Source organism: Serinus canaria, chromosome 20, assembly GCF_022539315.1.
Source record: "Serinus canaria isolate serCan28SL12 chromosome 20, serCan2020, whole genome shotgun sequence".
Taxonomy (NCBI): domain Eukaryota; kingdom Metazoa; phylum Chordata; class Aves; order Passeriformes; family Fringillidae; genus Serinus; species Serinus canaria.
Genome location: NC_066333.1, coordinates 14,018,975 through 14,036,319, shown reverse-complemented (window position 1 = coordinate 14,036,319; position 17,345 = coordinate 14,018,975). Strand labels below are relative to the sequence as shown.

The 17,345-nt window shown below is 50.7% G+C and overlaps 1 protein-coding gene across 1 annotated transcript; it reads right to left on the bottom strand.

Annotated features, from left to right (window-relative positions):
* Positions 1-1,114: 1,114 nt before the first annotated feature.
* PEDS1 (plasmanylethanolamine desaturase 1) lies at positions 1,115-15,663 on the bottom strand. The gene is made up of 6 exons (XM_050981991.1): positions 15,465-15,663; positions 12,290-12,409; positions 5,474-5,565; positions 3,893-4,037; positions 3,035-3,247; positions 1,115-2,252 (listed from the first exon to the last, which is right to left on the bottom strand). The coding sequence occupies exons 1-6, from the start codon at positions 15,589-15,591 to the stop codon at positions 2,131-2,133; spliced, it is 819 nt and encodes a 272-aa protein (XP_050837948.1). The 5' UTR covers positions 15,592-15,663; the 3' UTR covers positions 1,115-2,130.
* Between the last annotated feature and the right edge of the window lie 1,682 nt (positions 15,664-17,345).

Here is a 17,345-nt window from a genome sequence, read left to right as displayed (position 1 = left end):
CAGAGCCAGGGCTGCCCCAGGAGCCCAGCACAGCATCCACGTGGAAAATGCAGCTGGAGATTAATTCTGTCCCAGTTTCTCATAATTAAGTAAGATTAACAGATAAATAGTCCCAGCAGCCACCAGTGTGAGTAGCTCAGATTTGTTTCCAGTAAGGCAGCAGCAATGCCTTAAACAGCACTTTGGAAGTACAAATTCTGTGATTTCTGTGTCCCAAATCCATTTGTTCCATCCACTGCACCATTGCTGCTCACTTGGCATTTAAACCTGAGGTGAAAAGAGCTCTCAGAGGACCCAGTGCTTCAGGCTGAGCCCTGAACATCCACCCAGTTCTGTCCAGAGCTCTCCAGAATCAAATGAAGGCAGTTTGGGACTCCTGCTGAAGTGGAAGAATTCTTTAATGTCAAAGCTGCACGGAGACCTGGTGGTGACTGTGGCAATGGGAACAGAAAGAGTTCCATGTAATGGCATTAAGTTCTCCAAGGGTCTGAACACTTAGATGAAATATTTTGTGACCAAGGTACCAACTGTGATTTTAATCTGCAGAACCCAGCTCAGAAGCTCCTGTGTTCAGCACTGCCACTGAAGGACAGTTGCCAGGTGCCAACTCATTCAGAATTCATCCACCATATCTGAAGGAGTGGAGATCGGGGTCAGTCTAAACCTATGACTCAAATCCATCTTACCCTGCCCTTCAGGAAGAGGCAGCTGGAATTCAGCACAATTTACAGCTAGAGGAGGGAATATACCTTGATCATCACTAAGCTTTCAGTCAGGCAAGAACTGAACAAGATCCAAATCACATCAAGTTGATAAAGTGCCTGTTAGACGTTTTTAGAGAAACTTCTTCACATCAATTCAGTTGGGATTACTCCTTTGCATCCAGAGCAGAATTAATTACTTACACTTCTTGAAAGGTGTAGAAGTCTGGTCTAACACAGTGCCAGGCTCCTAAAATGCTGGCAGATGATCACTCCAACCCAAAGAAGCTGTGACAGGCTGCCAGGTGTCTCAGGTGTGGGACTGCACGAGGTGGTGTGCAACCACTGATCCAGCTCTTGCACTAAGTGCTGCCAGTGCAGCAATGAAAAACAGCAACAAGACTTGAACGTGATTAGTATTATCCAACTGCTTTGTTATAAATATATTATATACATTCAAACAGCACATTAAAATATTATTCCATTACACCAGAAGAGATTAAGGCTTTATATTATTTACAGAAACAAGCAAGCACCTTAAAAAAAATAAAAAGAACAAAACACCAGTCATTGACATTTCCCTTCTAACATTACGAGTTTGATACCTTGAGCTCTTGAATACAGCTATTTGCAGTGTGCCCAATGCTAGACTATTTCAAACATTTATTGTCAGGGTAGGAAACACTTAATAGAAGACTCAGCAGTGAGCACTCCACACGAACAGACACACGTGTTGTAGGGTGCCCTCCCTCTCCTCAGAGGCTCCTGAAGTTGAAGGCTTATGCAGAAACTGCTCAATTCCATGTGGAGAGTAGAACAATTTTGTTTTAAGGGAAACTGAAGACACTTGAGGATTGGTGGCCCCTGGAGGAGCGGGATTCTCTGGTCTGTTGCACGTGACATCAATCAGGCTGAACATGATAGCAAAGACAGAGCTGAACGTCGATCCACCAGCGAGTGCATTGAGCAGTCATGATTTTATAGGCTTCCACTGCTCCCCCCGCTGCTCCACGCAGCGCCCTCGCACTCCAACACCGAGGGACAAAGCTGTCACCTCTCCCTGCAGGCCTTAGGCAAGGAGCAGCTTGGGAAGTGTTCAGAAATGTTGATACAACACAGGGTTCCTCCGCCCCCAGTCCCCCTGCAGTGCCTGTGGCGTGCCCCTCACGGATACAGCGACAAGCAAGTTCTAAGGTGTAAGCAGACATGGCTACACAAAAAGGTGCTCAGTGAGAGTAATCATCTTCATTTCAAGTATTGTTTTAAGAATTAGTTCTTTTCATTGCAGTCTGTGTTAGCACTTTTTAGTTTGTGCTTTAGAGTCTGTTATTTCTTTGCAGGTCTTGAATTTGGCTGATGGCTTTATTTTCTTTTTTCTTTTAAAAACAACATTGGCAACAAGTTAAGGATTGCGGAAGGCTGGCAGAAGTTACTTGATTTTCTGAGCCCATTTCATATCATCTGCTCTTGGCTTCTCCCCAGTAAGTCCTTGGATGATGTTCTCCAAACATCTCCAAAATCTTATCTTCTCTAATGGATAATTCAGCCAACCTAAGGGATTGCAAAGGAAAAAGAGGATTAGTTTGTCATAGCATCCAAAGTTCAGCGTTTCTTTACTGAGGAAAAAAAACAACCAGCCCAATACTGCTAATAATGGTCAGGCTTAAACTCTCAGGACATAGTAGGACTTAAAAATAGCTCTTTGGGTGGCAAGATTTTTGCTACCATCTGTCAAGTCAGGCTTCTTAATTGTACCGTGTTTCTACATGACATTCTGCTAATGAGAATTAGATTTTTTTCTTGGCAGAGGTTTCAAAACCCACGTGAACCATTTGTCGATGCCAGTGACAGAATGAAGAACCAGAGTGGTTAATTTCCAGCTGTCTGATTAACTTGATAACTTATTTAGGACTGTGCAACACTGGTGACTGAGCATTCCCACCTGTACAGATATAAAAGGAAGCTAAAGCTTTCTGCAAACCTGTCCACTCCTCTGAGTCTGAATGAGTGGATGCTGAAAATCCAGAAGCCTGGCTTTTAGAAATGAGCATTCCAGACCAGCTGCAGACATTCTGCTGTTTAGAGGGAACAGCAGCTTTAGTGAACAAACCCCATTAGGGGCCTGAGCTCACCAAGACCCCAGGCAATCAATCAGATCTCAGCACCACTGACTGCTCCCCCAGGCCCCGAGCTCCTGCAGCTGATCTCAAACCTTCCCCCACACTCCTTCTGCAGAAGCCCAAGTGCAGCTCTCCCAGGAGCTCGTGAGAGCACACGAACTGCACACCCTGCAGGTGTCTGTGCTGGGCAGGGGCCCTGCAGGGGGGCAGTACCTGTGGTGATGCAGAAGTAGGTCTCGTGGGGGGACACGTGGTGGATCCTGTGGTGCTTGCGGGGCAGGATGATGTGCCAGTCCTGCAGGAACACGACCCAGCGGGGAAGGCCAAAGTACGTGTGGGACCACTTGTGGATCTGGTTGGTCATGGTTATGAAGATGATGAGGGCAAACACGTAGCACTCCCAGGGACAGGTCTCACACAGGGCCTCTGCAAAACACCAGCAGCAGCTAAGGCAAGGCACACTCTGCCAGGACAGCCCCCTGCCCGGCCAGGGCTGCCTGCTGCTGCAGGAGCTGACAGAGGCCTCACCAAAGCTGCTTTGGCACAAGTGTCACAAGAGCCAGTGAGCCATGAGCAATTCCCAAATGTCACAAGACAGGCTGGGAAGTGCCAGAATCTGTCAACACACCATAAACAGGAAGTCAAACTGAGTTTACCATCTATAAAATTAATTTGATCCTTTAGTTCTTGACTTCTGGTTTGCACATAAAGCACTTGTGCACAGAGATGAAGCATTGTTTTGTGTTACATGCTTTGGAACAATGAGTTTCCACAGATGTTCACAGCTTGGTCCCTCTTATAAAAAAAGCATTTAGCATAACTTCTAATCTTCCTTGCTCAACTCTCCAGCCCCAGAGAGATTCTCTGCTGAGCTAGAGAACCTCAGTGTGCCACCTTCTGCCACCACACCTCAAAAGAAAGTTTCCCTCCCTCCTGCCAGGAGCACCATGCTTCCAGCAGCTATTTCTTGTCATACCACATCCATGGACTCCTCCAAATTTCACATGGACAAATGTTCATTCAATAGCAACAAGAACACTAAATCCACAGCAGTCAGAAGTGGCAGCTTACCTGGGGAAAAAGACACAAATTTGTATGCCATGTTTGCCAAGGGGACCAGTGTCATGAAGCAGTTGTCTCCATTGGTCTCTATGAAATCATGTCTGGTGATTGCTGTGGGGTCAATATGGTGTTCCCTAAAGGGTCTGATGAAAGCCTGGGGAAACAATTGGATAAACACAACACCACACTCAATAATGGTCTTGGAAAAGAAAAATATTACAAAAAAATAACCCAAACAAACTCTCTCATACACTCAATCTGATGATTGAGTTGAAGAGAATTCCATAATACAAAGCATGTAAACAGGATTCAAACTTTTGTCATAATGACACTTCAGATAATTTAATTTACATTTGCTCAACAATTCAGTTCCCCCACACAAATCCAGGTTTTCTTTGTTTTTCAGTTTTCTTCTTAATTTTTACTTAGGACCTTTAGTATGTAGTCTTAAAAACAAAGCATCAGCACTGTAATTTCACAGGCAAAAAAGCCTGTGAAATTCACTTGCTATACAGAAGCAACCAAGGGAATAAAAACCACTAAAAAATTAGGATTCAGCCTACCATATTTATGAGCTACAGATGCCAGCACTAACAGACTAAATGCAAATTAAGTGACTGGACAAAGCAGTGGAAGACAAACAGACTACACAGAAGTCACCTCTAGGATCAGAAATCACATCTGAACACACAGAGCAATTGTTTTACTGTGTGGGGCACAGTTACTGATTTGCCTTTAACACTTCCAGCATGTTCAGCCTGTGCAAAGGTTGTCCTGAGCTGTCTCAGCTCATGGTTATTTAGTCTCCAGCAGTAGGGTTTTTAAAAGTTATTTAAACTGTGGTCCAGAGATACAGGGGTTCAAGACTACTAAGTCTGTTGAAGGTGAACAAAAAAGCCAAACTCAAGAGTTTTAATTTTGCTGTTGTAGTTCATGTAACTCTGGAGAATAACAAGGAATAGCCCACTTTTTTATATAAATAATGATCCTTCTAATATTGCACTGTGAGGAGTAATTAATGGTAGCTATTAAGAAATTTAATTAAAAAAACATTGTTGCCTACTACAGAAGCCAGTGCACCTTCCAGTAAGCAACTGGCATTTGTAGCTGCAGGTGTATAATACAGATCAAATTAAATCTTCAGTCACCACAATTCTCATATTACTGTGTTACAACAGGGGCCCATAGAAGAGGGAACTGGGAAGATTCTTCCTGGAGCAGCCTCATGTTTCACAAATTTTTAGGAGTTCAGCTGCAGGGACAACTCTCCAAATCTGTGTTCCTGACCTCCTGAACATGCACAGTGCCCAGCCAGGGTCCAACACTTGTGCTGCCACAGGCTGTTCCCACAGAGCCTGCAGGGTCTGCAAACACTGGGATTGCAACACTGCCAGCCTCGAGGCAGGTGACAAAACGGAGCAGTGCCACCTCGCACGCGTCCCCCAGGCCAGGGACAACACGGCCCTGCCCAGCAGAGCCCAGGCTGCTCCCTGGGCTGGTGTGGCACCGAGCCCAGCTCAGCTGGGAGCACTGGCAGGGCTGCAGAAAGGCCCTTCAGAGCTTCCTCGAGCTTAGGAATCAATCACAAACCTTTCCAACGATGGGTAGCTCCACAGATCCCCAGGTATCTGCTCCCCAGTGGAACAGTCCTGAGAGGAAGTCGGCCGTAATAACTCCTGCAACTTGAGTGAGAGAGGGAGAGTCAGACAAACACAGCAGTTTTACTGACTCACTCACATCTAATTCTTATTTCAGAAGTTTACTTGCTTATCTGCCTCCAACTTAGACTTTTACAACCACGTGAGATCTACCCAGTCTGAATAAACATACTGTCAGGCATTTAGGAAAAAGAGGTTAGCAAGACACCACTAGGGGAGCAGCAATCTTCATTAAATCTGTATTTTTGTTTAGCCCATCTCCTACAGAACAGAAATACCTGCCCTAGTGGGTACCTTTTGCTTGGCTGACCCCTCACCTCTGCAGTCCTTCCCCTCACCTTTCATTTTAAGAAAGGGAGAAGAAATAAAAAACCTCTTCTATTATAAATCAGCCCCTGCTGTTGAATCCATTATCCAGTTGGCCCAAGCTCTTAAATGCAGCAGGAGACACGTCATTTTTATCTACCCCTTATTACATGAAGACAGCTTATTTTCTAGGCAGTAGATTCTGTGCATTTGTTCTTGTTTCAGACCACACACGCAGGCTACAGCAAGGGCGGGTGGGACACAATAGCGTTTAGATCTGCTCCCAGCAGCTGAAAGGGCAAGCAGCCGGCTTCAGGGGAAGATATCCAAACAACACTTCTCTTTGCAAGACTCAAATGCCATTCTCGCTGAGGTAATGCCCCCATTAGCCTGCCTCGCCTCCAGCTGCTGCATCATCCGAGTGAAATAACTGCAGGAACAGCAACACAAATTGAGGCAAAATACTGAGATCAATTGATGCTCCTCGTGTGGCTTTGATGTCAGCTGGTAAAGGGAAGAATGGAGGGTGCCTGGAGCAGTGCATTATACTAAAGCAATTGGGAAAAAACCTAACTACCAGCCCTCCTGTTCCGGCTGTACTGCAGCAGGGTGTGCTCTCTCCTCCGCGCTCCTTGCGGAGGGTGAGTCACAATAAAAGAGCAAGAGCTGTGCTGAGCTTCCACAGAACCAGCGTGGTGACGCTTGGTGTGTGTCCTGCCCCCGGGCTCAGAGGGCACACCCCACTGAGGAACTGGGCTCAGCACCCTCACACGGCCAGCACTGCCTTCCCTGAGCACGGCAAGGCCACGGCACAGGAGCTCCGCTGCTGCTCAGGGGTGGCAGAAGAGCTCGATGCTCTGTCATCGAGGCTGGGAGGGCGAGAGGAGACTGACAGCCTGAGCATGGGTGAAATGTTAACCACGCAGCCAGAAAAGGCAGGATAAGCCCAGCTCAGGTGTAGAACTGCAAACGGTGGATTCAGCACTCCCCAGAAGGCAGCTCAGGGCAGCATTAGGGAAGTCTTGACCCACACACCTGAGCTGTCCTCCAGCTCACTGAGGGAGGGGCGAGGATCAGCCCACCTAGGGCTTATCCCCAAGGAGGAGGCGATGCTCAGAGCACACAGAAGGAGGGCAGAAGGACTGAGCTGCAGGACTTGCTCAGAACACTGGGATTTTCTGGTTTGCAAGCAGACTGCAGAATAAGGAGGAAGGAAGGCAGCCCAGCACACAGGGAACCCAAGAGTGCACAAATGGACTCCAAGCAGTATCCAAGCAAACACTCAGCTGCCACACACATTTGCTGGAAATGCTGCTCTGTCCCATTTCCCCATGCTTGTGATCCTCTGTGTGGGCATCTCCCAGGCACAACACCAGGTGCCTCTCCAGAGCAGGACATGGAGCTGGACAAGCCACTGCCCCAAACACACACGGACAGGGCAGCTCTGTCCTGCTTGTGTCCTGCTCAGAAACCAGGAAACGTGCAGGGTTTGTGACCCAGGAAAGGCCCCTCTCCACCTCTTCACTGCTTCAGTCAAACTGAGAGACAAGCTGCAAGCTCTGCTCTTGTGGGTGACTCCCAAACCACTTCCCGTGGCCAGGCTGCTCCTGGGGCCTGCAGAAGGAGGAGGCCCCACAAGAGCTTCCAGATACAAACCTACTGTGCTGATTTACCATTAAAAGCTGTACTTCACCAAAATTGTGTGAGTCGAGTAAGCTTGGCTTTGCACAGATAGAGTGATCAGATTGTAACCTGGAAGTCTTACATCAAAGTATACAAAGTTTCATATTCCCTGTAAAAATTCAGTTAGAGTCTCTGGAGAGGAAGAAAGCAGGATACGATGTTATTTAATAACTTGATGCTATTGTGCACCATCACTGAGAAGTGCAGCCGTGTTTAATCGGTGGCTGTATGAACTGGTTGAACAGCATTAAATGGTCTGCACGGCTAACTTCACACAGAAAAAAATCTTGTTGTCTACATATCAATATGCCAAAGTACCAGTTGTTTGTCACTTATATGCTTATGAAAATAAAATGGCTTAGTCACCTGGAGTCCCCATTTAGTGACTTTCAGTACAGAGAATGCAGGGGTTTGATATTATGGCAAATTACAAGGCTAAGATTATAATCCCTGGACATTTTAATAAGTATAAACTGCAGCAGCTTGAAAGAGAAAAAAGAAGAGTTCATAAATTTGGCTAATAACGCTGAGGAACTTTCAGTCAGAACTGGACCTGGAGTGCCCACAAGCTGGGACAGCAAATGCATCACTATAGCAGTTATCACACTGCAACCAGGGCTGCCAACAACTCCCTGTCCCTGCACTCTGGGGACACCAACAGCAAGGGCTCGTCACAGCAGTGCTCCCCTGGCAGACACCTCTCCTTGGGGCTACTCCCTGCTCTGGGAATGCCTTGGGACCAATGCCCTGCCTCCAGCAATGCCTCTGGAGCATGGCACACCCCCACCAGGCACTGCAGTGAAAGGAGGCCCCCAAGGAACCGGGGTCCTGTCTCCTCCAGGATCTTAAAGCAAACACTCGTCTACAAGAGCACAGCTCGGCTCACAATCACCTCCTGAGAAACTTAATCCTCCAGCCAAACTCTGCTGCAACTTTAAGGAGCCCCTGACAACTGGGCAGGCAGACAGAGATGCCTTTGTCCCCTGGCATGGCCCTGGGGACACAGACGGGGCCTTGCCCCCAGCAGTGCCAGGGCAGGAGCTGGCAGACCCTGCCCCAGCACAGCTGCAGCAGCCGAGGAGCCCCTCCCCAGTCCCAGTGACACAAAGAACAGATAATGGTGCCAGCATCACCTGCTGAGGCCAAACCAGCAATAACTGTACCAGGTCACTTTGCTTCCAAGAGCAGCACCCTCCTCTTCCTCCTCCTGGTGCCCCACCAGCTGAACCACCCCAGTTCTGCCCAAGGATCCTCAGCAGACACCCCACAAACCCTGCTGCTGCAACACAAAGGTGTCTCTGCAGAGGGGAACAGAACCAAAGCCCTGTCTCTTCAATCACAGCTTGTGGAGTTTCCCTCTTTAAGAGAAGATGCAGCTGAGAATGGACAAAGTTACCCACAGCTACCAAGTACCCAAGGGTTACTTCAGGTGGGTGAGACAGCAGGTGACAAAGAACCAACTTGCTTAGACCAGCATTGAAGTAAAATATAATTTTCCTTTGCTAGCTGAGATTTCTGGTGTAATTTCAAGAACCTTTTAAAACAAAATTTCATGTGGAAACTCATTTTAATGCACATAATAAATCCAAGATGAAGTGGCATCCTTGGAGCTGTGAGGCAGCAGGATGTGGACACTCACTTCAGCCAGCACTGATGTCTCTGGAGTGTTTTTTCTCCAAGCTGTGCCACAGCTTTCGTGTGTTACATGCTCATATCTGGCTCTGCAATGCAGCTGGCCAAGGGCAGCCCTGCAGAGCTGCTGGAGCTTCAAAGAGGTTCTGGGCCTTGATGAGATCCAGTTTCTATTTTGAAACTGCACTAAGTGATTTCCTCCTGTGTGCTGTCTCTGGCTAACCCACAATTTCTGCAATACTGAAATATGTATCTCAAATGGGTTAAAAAAATCAGCTGCCCATCTTTCAAGAGAGCAGTAATTAATTGTAACTTGTATCATGTCACAAGATGTTCCTAAAGATATCTGCTCTATGTGGGGCAGTTCCTAGGAATATAAACAGGTTACAACACAAAGTGAACTCTTCTTTTTTTTAAGACTGCAATGAGCAGTCCCTGTCATGAACAAATGTGGCTGCAGATAACAGGCACGTGCCTGAAACAAGTAAACCAACTTGGAAAAAAGGGGTTTAAAACCCTATACAAAAATAGAAGGAAGGAGAGGAAAATGAAAACAAAGATTCATGCTGTAACTTGTCAAACTTTTTATCTAGATGTTCTTAATATGTGAACAATAAGCTCATGTATATTGAATATGCTGGAAACCACAAGCTCACCAGGTGAGGGCTTTCAAGCCTGATATGACATGTCTTGGTGAGGCTTTTCTGCTTACCACACAATAATCCCCTTGCCAGGGATTGTCCCTGGCACTACCAACCTTCAATTACAGTGGCAGAGGCTGCTCTGGCTCTGTGGCACTGCTGGGATGTTGTCTTGCTGCAGTGGGAAACACGGGGGTGTTCATGCTCCCTCACAGCCCCATTCCAGCCAGGGCTGCCTGACTTAACTGGGTGCTTGTGTGCAGCAAAGAAAACACCAAACTCAGATCTGCACAACTCTCAGCTTGCAGAAAGAGGAACAGCTCCATGGCTGCCCAGCAGCTGAGGATATCCAGAACAGGACATGACTGGAGTTAGCACAAGCCACAGCAGAAATCCATCCTCTGGCCACTCTTTTTCTTTTTTTCTTATGGTGAGGAGAGAAGGAAATTGTCTCATGTCTGCTAAACCAGCCTGAAAGACATGAGAGTTCCCTGGCTCTTCCTGTCCAGCAAGCTCATCTTTAGTCAGCAGGACATGACACAGCCTGAGCTGCTCTGAAGCAAGGCCACTGAGGTGTCCCCTCAGTGCTGCGCTGCCCTGCAGGCCCTGAGGGACTCAGCAGGCTCAGGGCACCTGTGTGCCACCCTGCCACAGCTCTCGGGAGGGACACTGGGGAGGGAGGGCTGCCTGATGCCAGCCACAGCAGGGGCAGATCTCTCCCGTCCCCAGAATCTCCAGGTTCAGGCACTTACAGTACTGCTTGTGTTACAACTCTGTGTGCCTCTAAAGGCACAAAGAAAGAAGCTATGACATGGCCTTTCATTACAGACACGGGGTTTAGCCCAGTGGAGTGAAGCAGAATGTTCAAAGTGCTTCATTTCCTAAAAGTATGTATTGACATAAGAGCACACAGAGGGTCCCTGTGCAGTGAACAGGTCTGTGCAGCAGAACAGATCCAGCCCACTGGAACAGACTGCCAAAAACCTGGCAGGAACTGGATCCAAAGCTCTGTCTTTATTAGCAGAATGTTTGTTTTATGACTTCAGCTGAAGGTCAATATTCCAAACAAAGCCTGAGGGAAGCTGTCAATGGAGCACACCTCACCCTGTGGGTGACTCAGGATTCCCAACTGTGCCCGTGGAGCTGCTCACGTATTTAGGAGTCAGGACTTTTATGGATATGACTTGCACAATATGCAATAAAACCTAATACTCTGTGTGAATTACAGACATCATTCACACTTCACCTGAGAAATAATGTATTGAAGGCAGCAAAACAAGATAGCCTGAAGCACTTATTATTTTATGGCGCTCATTTTTGTACACACTATCAATTATTTCCACACCACTTTATTTACACAGAATCCAGATTCTGCTACTGTAATCATTCACTACTACTTAAATAGTACTATCAGTGAATTGGCTGCTTTATCAGTTAAACTGGTAACCAGGATATCAGAGAATGCCAGCTTTTATCAATATTAACTTTGAGATGAAAGCCAGCTGCAAACAGATTGCAGCACAGGTTAACCATCATTGCTGATTCTCTCGTCTGGATCTGCCCTCAGCCCTAAGGAGCAGTTCCCATGCCACGTTCTCTCCATTCCTCCCAACACCTCCACCTCATCAGCTGAGAGCAGGCAAGACTGAATTAGGCCAAGAGAGCTGCTGTGACTCACAGTGGAGGACACTGCTCCCCCCAGCCCCAACAACCTCTCCACAGACACCAGGAATCCCCAGTCCCAGCTTCGGCAGGAATTCAGAGCTTCTGCTATGTACACTGCTCGAAGGTGGTGCAGTGCTTTGGGTGGGGTTTGTTTGTTTCGTTTCAACTCCTTAGCAATGCACAGCACTGATGATGAACAAGTGCCATTCTCTTCTAAAACACACACCCCACACAGGTTAGAGGAGAGCTATAACTTTTCTGAACATTCTATCAGAATCCTTCACTGGTTCTTCCTCTCCTCCACAGAAGAGGTGGAAACAACTTTTCTTATACTCCTGGAAAAAGTCATCATTCAGGATAATAAGGGCCAAACATCCTAACATGAAAGCACAATTCTCCAAAATTCTTGTGTTCAGTCTGCAGTCCCCAGAAACGAAGCCAGTTTGATGCCTCAAGCACCTTTTATGACATTTCCTTTGAGCTTTTGCTTTCTGGAAAGTTCTCGCGAATATTTTTGTCGAGCAATGTATTTTGCTCCCAACTCTGACCATTTTGGCAACTCTTCTCCTTCTCAATAGTCCTCACTCCTGCAATGACTACACAAGAACACCAAACTTACTCAGCTAATCAAAACCTCTCCTCTGAGGGACTGAGAAGCCACTGAAACGTAAAGACAAAGCAGTAACACATTTTGCAGAGGGCCTCAGTTTCAGAGGCCCACACACAAATGTCCCTCTCCCTTTCCAACAGCAAGTCAAGCCTGAAGGATCCCAGATGACAAGAGTCTTGCCTTGAGCAGGCAGCAAACTGCTCCTACTTACATATCCCAACGAGCACCGAGGGCGTGTGCTCCAGCCGCAGGTAGAAGAGGAGATGGTAAAAATTGAAGCAGATCAGAGAGAAGCATAAGATGACAGAGATCCATTCTTGTAGTCTTTTTCCTGTTGGAAAGAACAAGGGGAAAAACATGTTTTACTTTTATCTGAGAGGACAATGTGAAACCCGAAATAACAGAGACAGACCATTCCACTGCCTGGACGACTTGCTCCATTTGTCTGACAGGGAACTGAAACAGAAACTTATTTATCCATGGGAGGTGCACACGTTTTCTTAAATGACATTCCTCTTCCCCGAGCCACTACTACCCTCTTCCCTCTGCCCTCGTCCAATTAACAGGGCCAAATCACACATCATCTCACTCTGTCCTAGTTTCCCTCTCCCTGAGATTGCTGGCATAAAGTTCCTCCACGTCACATCTTTTCTCAATTTGCATTTCATCCAATATTCAGTGTAGCTGGAAGGGCTGAATCTGGGAACAAATTTCTGGCCTCAAACATATCTAAATCACCTTGTGATCTGTAATATTTACAAGCTCTGAGATTTTGAATAAAGCTGTTGTGCTAACAGGAAAAAGCACCGTTCTCACCAGTCTGTATTTTGGTGGCCCTGGAATGGCTTGTCTAACGTCACAAGTATTCCCCTGAAGCTTCTCCCTGAACTGTTGTCTTGTCTGTGCCTTCCTACTCCCAGGCAAAGGATGGCAACTCTCAGCAACTCTGAGATGACAGGGGACAGAACAAGAAAAGAGAAAGAACTGGCACAAATTCTCTCCTGCACCTTGCTGTACCACTTTGTACCTCTATAGAAATATCATTTTCTGCCCATAAAAAGGGAGCAGGCACATCAGAGCACGGTAACACTATCAGGGTAGCACAGAAGGCTGCTCCCTGCTCTTCACTGCTGCATCCCCACGAGGCTCCGAGGCAGAGCACAGGGAACACTCAGGGTGAAACCTGCAGGATTAGGGCACAGAAACAGACCTTTAATACCCAAGGCCAAGAAGATCTGAGCTGTCACCAGAAGGGCCTGGGCTGCAGGCAGCTCTTAATGCCCTCAGGAGCTGCCAGGCCAGTCCCTGCCTGTTTGAGGGGTCAGCCAGCTCGGCCTCCTCTCGTCCAGGGCTCCCTGGAGCAGTTACCCCACAGCCCCTTCCCCAGGCCCTCTGGCAAAGCAGAGCAAGGAAGGCTCAGGGAGGGCTCCAGAGAGGTGCACACGCTCTCCCAGGAGCAGAGGCACACTCAGGCTTGGCATGTGTTCAGCTCCTGTCCTACTCCTCTCTGCTGACCTAATGCCTGATCAAATTTCTCCTCCTAAATGCTAAATCAAGTCCTCCTTCTCACTGTACCACACAATGAGCAGGGAAAGCAGGAACATAAATGCACGATCAGTCTTATCTCCAATGTGCCTACAAGGCAATATTTGAAAGTGTGAACAAAGACTTTGACAGGTCAGTTTCAGATGTTCTAGAAGGGCCATGGGCATATAAATTAACACTCTCTGCAGTAGCAGAGGAGAGAATAGTAAAATTAAATTAAGACACAAGAACAGCCATATTTGACAGCAGCATCAGGTCACAACGTGGGTGATTCTATAAAGAGTTCCCTGGAGTAATGAAAGCAAGAGTTAATTAATGCTCACTTCCTTCATAAGAAAACCACACCCTGATTAGAGGAGCTAAGTGGGTAGATCCTCATGGAACAATTAGCCAAGTGCTGGAAAGGAGGCTGGCAAGTCCCCCGAGCTCAGTGTGTGCAAACACCTCTGTAGTCTGAGCACAGGGATCCAGCATGGCTGTCGAGATAGCCAGGTTCAAAAATGCAGCCTCAGCTCCACACTGGGAAGGCAAACCAAGGAACTGAGTCAGCGCTGATAACTTGTGTTTAAAGGGCACTCAAACCCCCAAGTCTGTGAAGGAAAGAACTGCCAAAGCCACAAAGTATGTGCTTAAAGAAATCATGGAAATATTCCGGTCATGTTCACTCTGCACAGTTCAATGCAAGCCCCATTCTTATGAATTCAGAATTTGAGCATGACACGCTTCCACCGTAATACATATTCTGGCATTGCTTATGTAAATTATTTATGTAATTCCAGAAGAAACCTGCATATCTAATACACCCTCAGCTCCCTGACATATCACTGTACATGTGCTACAGCCAGCGAAAAGGGCAGCAAGCTCTTCGGGGAGGAAGATTTTTCCTTATGAGCCAGAGCAGTGGTTAAGTCAGTGAGTGCTTTTGTGCAAAGCACAGGAATCAGTCCCAGTGGCTGAAAGGTGTCACAAAGGACCTGTTCAAGGCAAGCTCGTGGGGAGCAAAAGAAACTGAAACAGGCAGACTTGCCCCAGTCACACAAACGAACAAAGGCCTTGGATTTCTTATCATCACACGGCTCTGTGTGAGTAAGAACACCTACTTGGGCAAGAATTGCCTTGGATGTGCAAGCTGGCCTCAGCCAATTTGCTGGAAACCACAAGACACTGAAAACACATCTTCCCTTCCCTAATTCTTCACCAGAGAATGGATTCTCTAGGAATGGCAGGAATACCCAGCACTGCTCACACTGTGAGCTAAAAACAAATGATGGTTTTTTTACAAGGAGTTTGCAACTATTTCCACCGCATAGTCAAACAGCCGTTTACTGAGCATGCAAATGACAAACTAAAGCTTGATGACGAGTTCCAAGCTTCAGGAAGAGTGGAACGGGGATTGAAGCATCCCTGTGCCGGTTCTGCGGTGCCAGGCCCGCAGAGCTCAGGGCAGCGCACCGAGCAGATGTTCTGAGGGCACAGCTGCTGCTCCGACCTCGTGCTGCGACCACACCTGCCCACCTGCGCTCGAGGGGAAGGTTCGCTTCTGCCTGCCGGCTCCAGAGGGCAGAACGTCCCTCGCGGGCAGTTTGGCTGAGAACGCTGCCGCCCGCAGCCCGGCCCGTGCCGCAGCCCCGCTCCGAGCCCCGCGCTGCCCCCGCCGGGCCGCCGCCGGCCCCTTCTCGTTCTTCCGGGGCTCCCGGAGCCGGGCCGGGGAGAACCGGGCCCGAGGGGAGCCGGCCACGGGAGAACCGGGCCCGGCGAGAACGGGGCTCGAGGGGAACGGGTCCTGGGGGAGCCACCGCGAGCACCCGACCCGAGGGCCCCGCCCGTCCGCGCCGCCTCACCTGGGGAGTAGAGCTCGGCCAGCTCGCGGGCCCCGGCGTGCTGAGCGCCCCAGCGCCGCCCGCCGCCCTCGGGCTCCTCCGCGGCCTCGTCCCGCGGCGCGGCCGCCCCCGGGCCGCTCTCGGCCATGTCCGGCCGGGATGGGCGCGCAGGGCCCGCGGACCCGCCCGGCAGCGACGGGATCGGGCCGCGCTGCGGCGGGGGGCGGGCGCGCCGGGCCCCGCCCCCTGCCCCTCCCGCCAATCGCCGATGCCGCCGTGCGTCCGCCGGGCCAATGGGCAGCGCCGCCCTGCGCGCAGCAGCCAATGGGGCGGCGGCACGGCCGGCGGCGCAGTGCGGGGCGGGGGCGACACGGCCGGGCCGGGCGCGGGGCCGGGGAGGAGCCGGGGCGGGGCCGGGGCGGGACCGGGCGGGACCGGGCAGGGTGGAGCGGCGGGCGCGGTCCGGACCAGGCCGGGATGGGGGCGGAAGCGGCCCCGGGGCGGGGCCGAGCGGTCCCGGGTGTTCCCGTTCGCACCGCCCCGTCCTCCCGGTGCCTCGCGCGCCCTCTGTCGGCGCGGGGCGCAGTTCCCGCGGCAGCGTCCGCGCGTGCCCGCGCCCCTCCACGACGGCGACAATGAGGCCACGGTCGGTGCCTTCGGTGGCCCTGCCCCGGCCTGCTGGGCGAAAGACACGCGCCGTGCTCCCGGTGTTGGAAGGCGTGAATGGAGCCAGCTCGCTGCTCGCGCGGCCGCTGTTAACCGGGGTGCCGGGACATGCCCGGCGGCTCTGCGGTCGCACGTGCCCGTACGAATATGTGCGTGAAAGGAGGATGTAAACGGCTGTGGTTGAGGCACTTTCCCGGGAGCGGGTCCCAAGGCACCTCCAAGGTGTGTTGGTGATCTTGGTTTGTCGAGGCCGAAGGGCTATCCGGAGGAACGAGCACCAGCACGTTGCTACCGAAGTTTGGCTGTGTATGGGCTATCAAACGTCCTTGGAAAATAGCTCAGGATCGGCGGGACCAGAGCCGCACCTGTCCGTAAAACGGCACGGCCCTGCCGGTGCGGCCCCGGTAACGTCCGGCCCGGCACGGCTCGGCCCGGCACGGCCCGGTCCGGCCAGGTCCGGCCCGCTAGGTGGCGCTCCAAGCCTGCTGCCAGTCACGGGATGGGGATCGGGATGGGGATGGGGATCGGGATCGGGATGTGGCCCGGGGCGGGGCTCGGGGGTCTCCTTGCCGGCGCAGTGTCGCCCGGTCCCCGCGGCCCGGACACGGCCCTGCTGCGCCTCAGCCCCGGACGGACCGGACGGGACTCGGGGAAAGCTCCCACGGCTGCGGAGCCCGTTTGCCTGGAGCCATCCCCGGACAGCGGTGATTATCGCGTTCCGCACTGAACTCCTTCCCTCAGCCCGGGTCGGGGAGGCGCGAGCAGGCACCGGTGCCACAGGTGCCACAGGTGCCACTGGTGTCACCGGGCCCCGTCCCGGCTCCTGCCGCATCCCCGGGGCTGAGCGCAGCCCCCGCGGGCCCTCGGCCCCGCACCTGTCCGCTCCGCCGTGCCGCTCGGTCCGCCCGAGCCCCGGGGCACCGGGGGAGCAGGAACTGGCTGCGGTTCCTCGCTGGACTCTCTCTGGCATGGGAAAGTGTCAGTGGGTGGCAGAGCTGGAACAGCCACTCCCACGGCTCCCGTCCAAAGCCGAAAATGCAAAGGTGGGGAGATGACAGGAGCCGAGGAGCGCGGCGTGTGGAGGACAGAACACCGCGGTTACTCCACCTGGCAGCCCGTCCACACAGCCAGCTGCCAGGTGACACAGACCAGCCCCGGGGCTGTTCGAGTGCCAGGACTCACAAACAACAAGCCCGAACCGATTTCCTGGCAGCCCCACTTTTCCCGTGGTGCTTG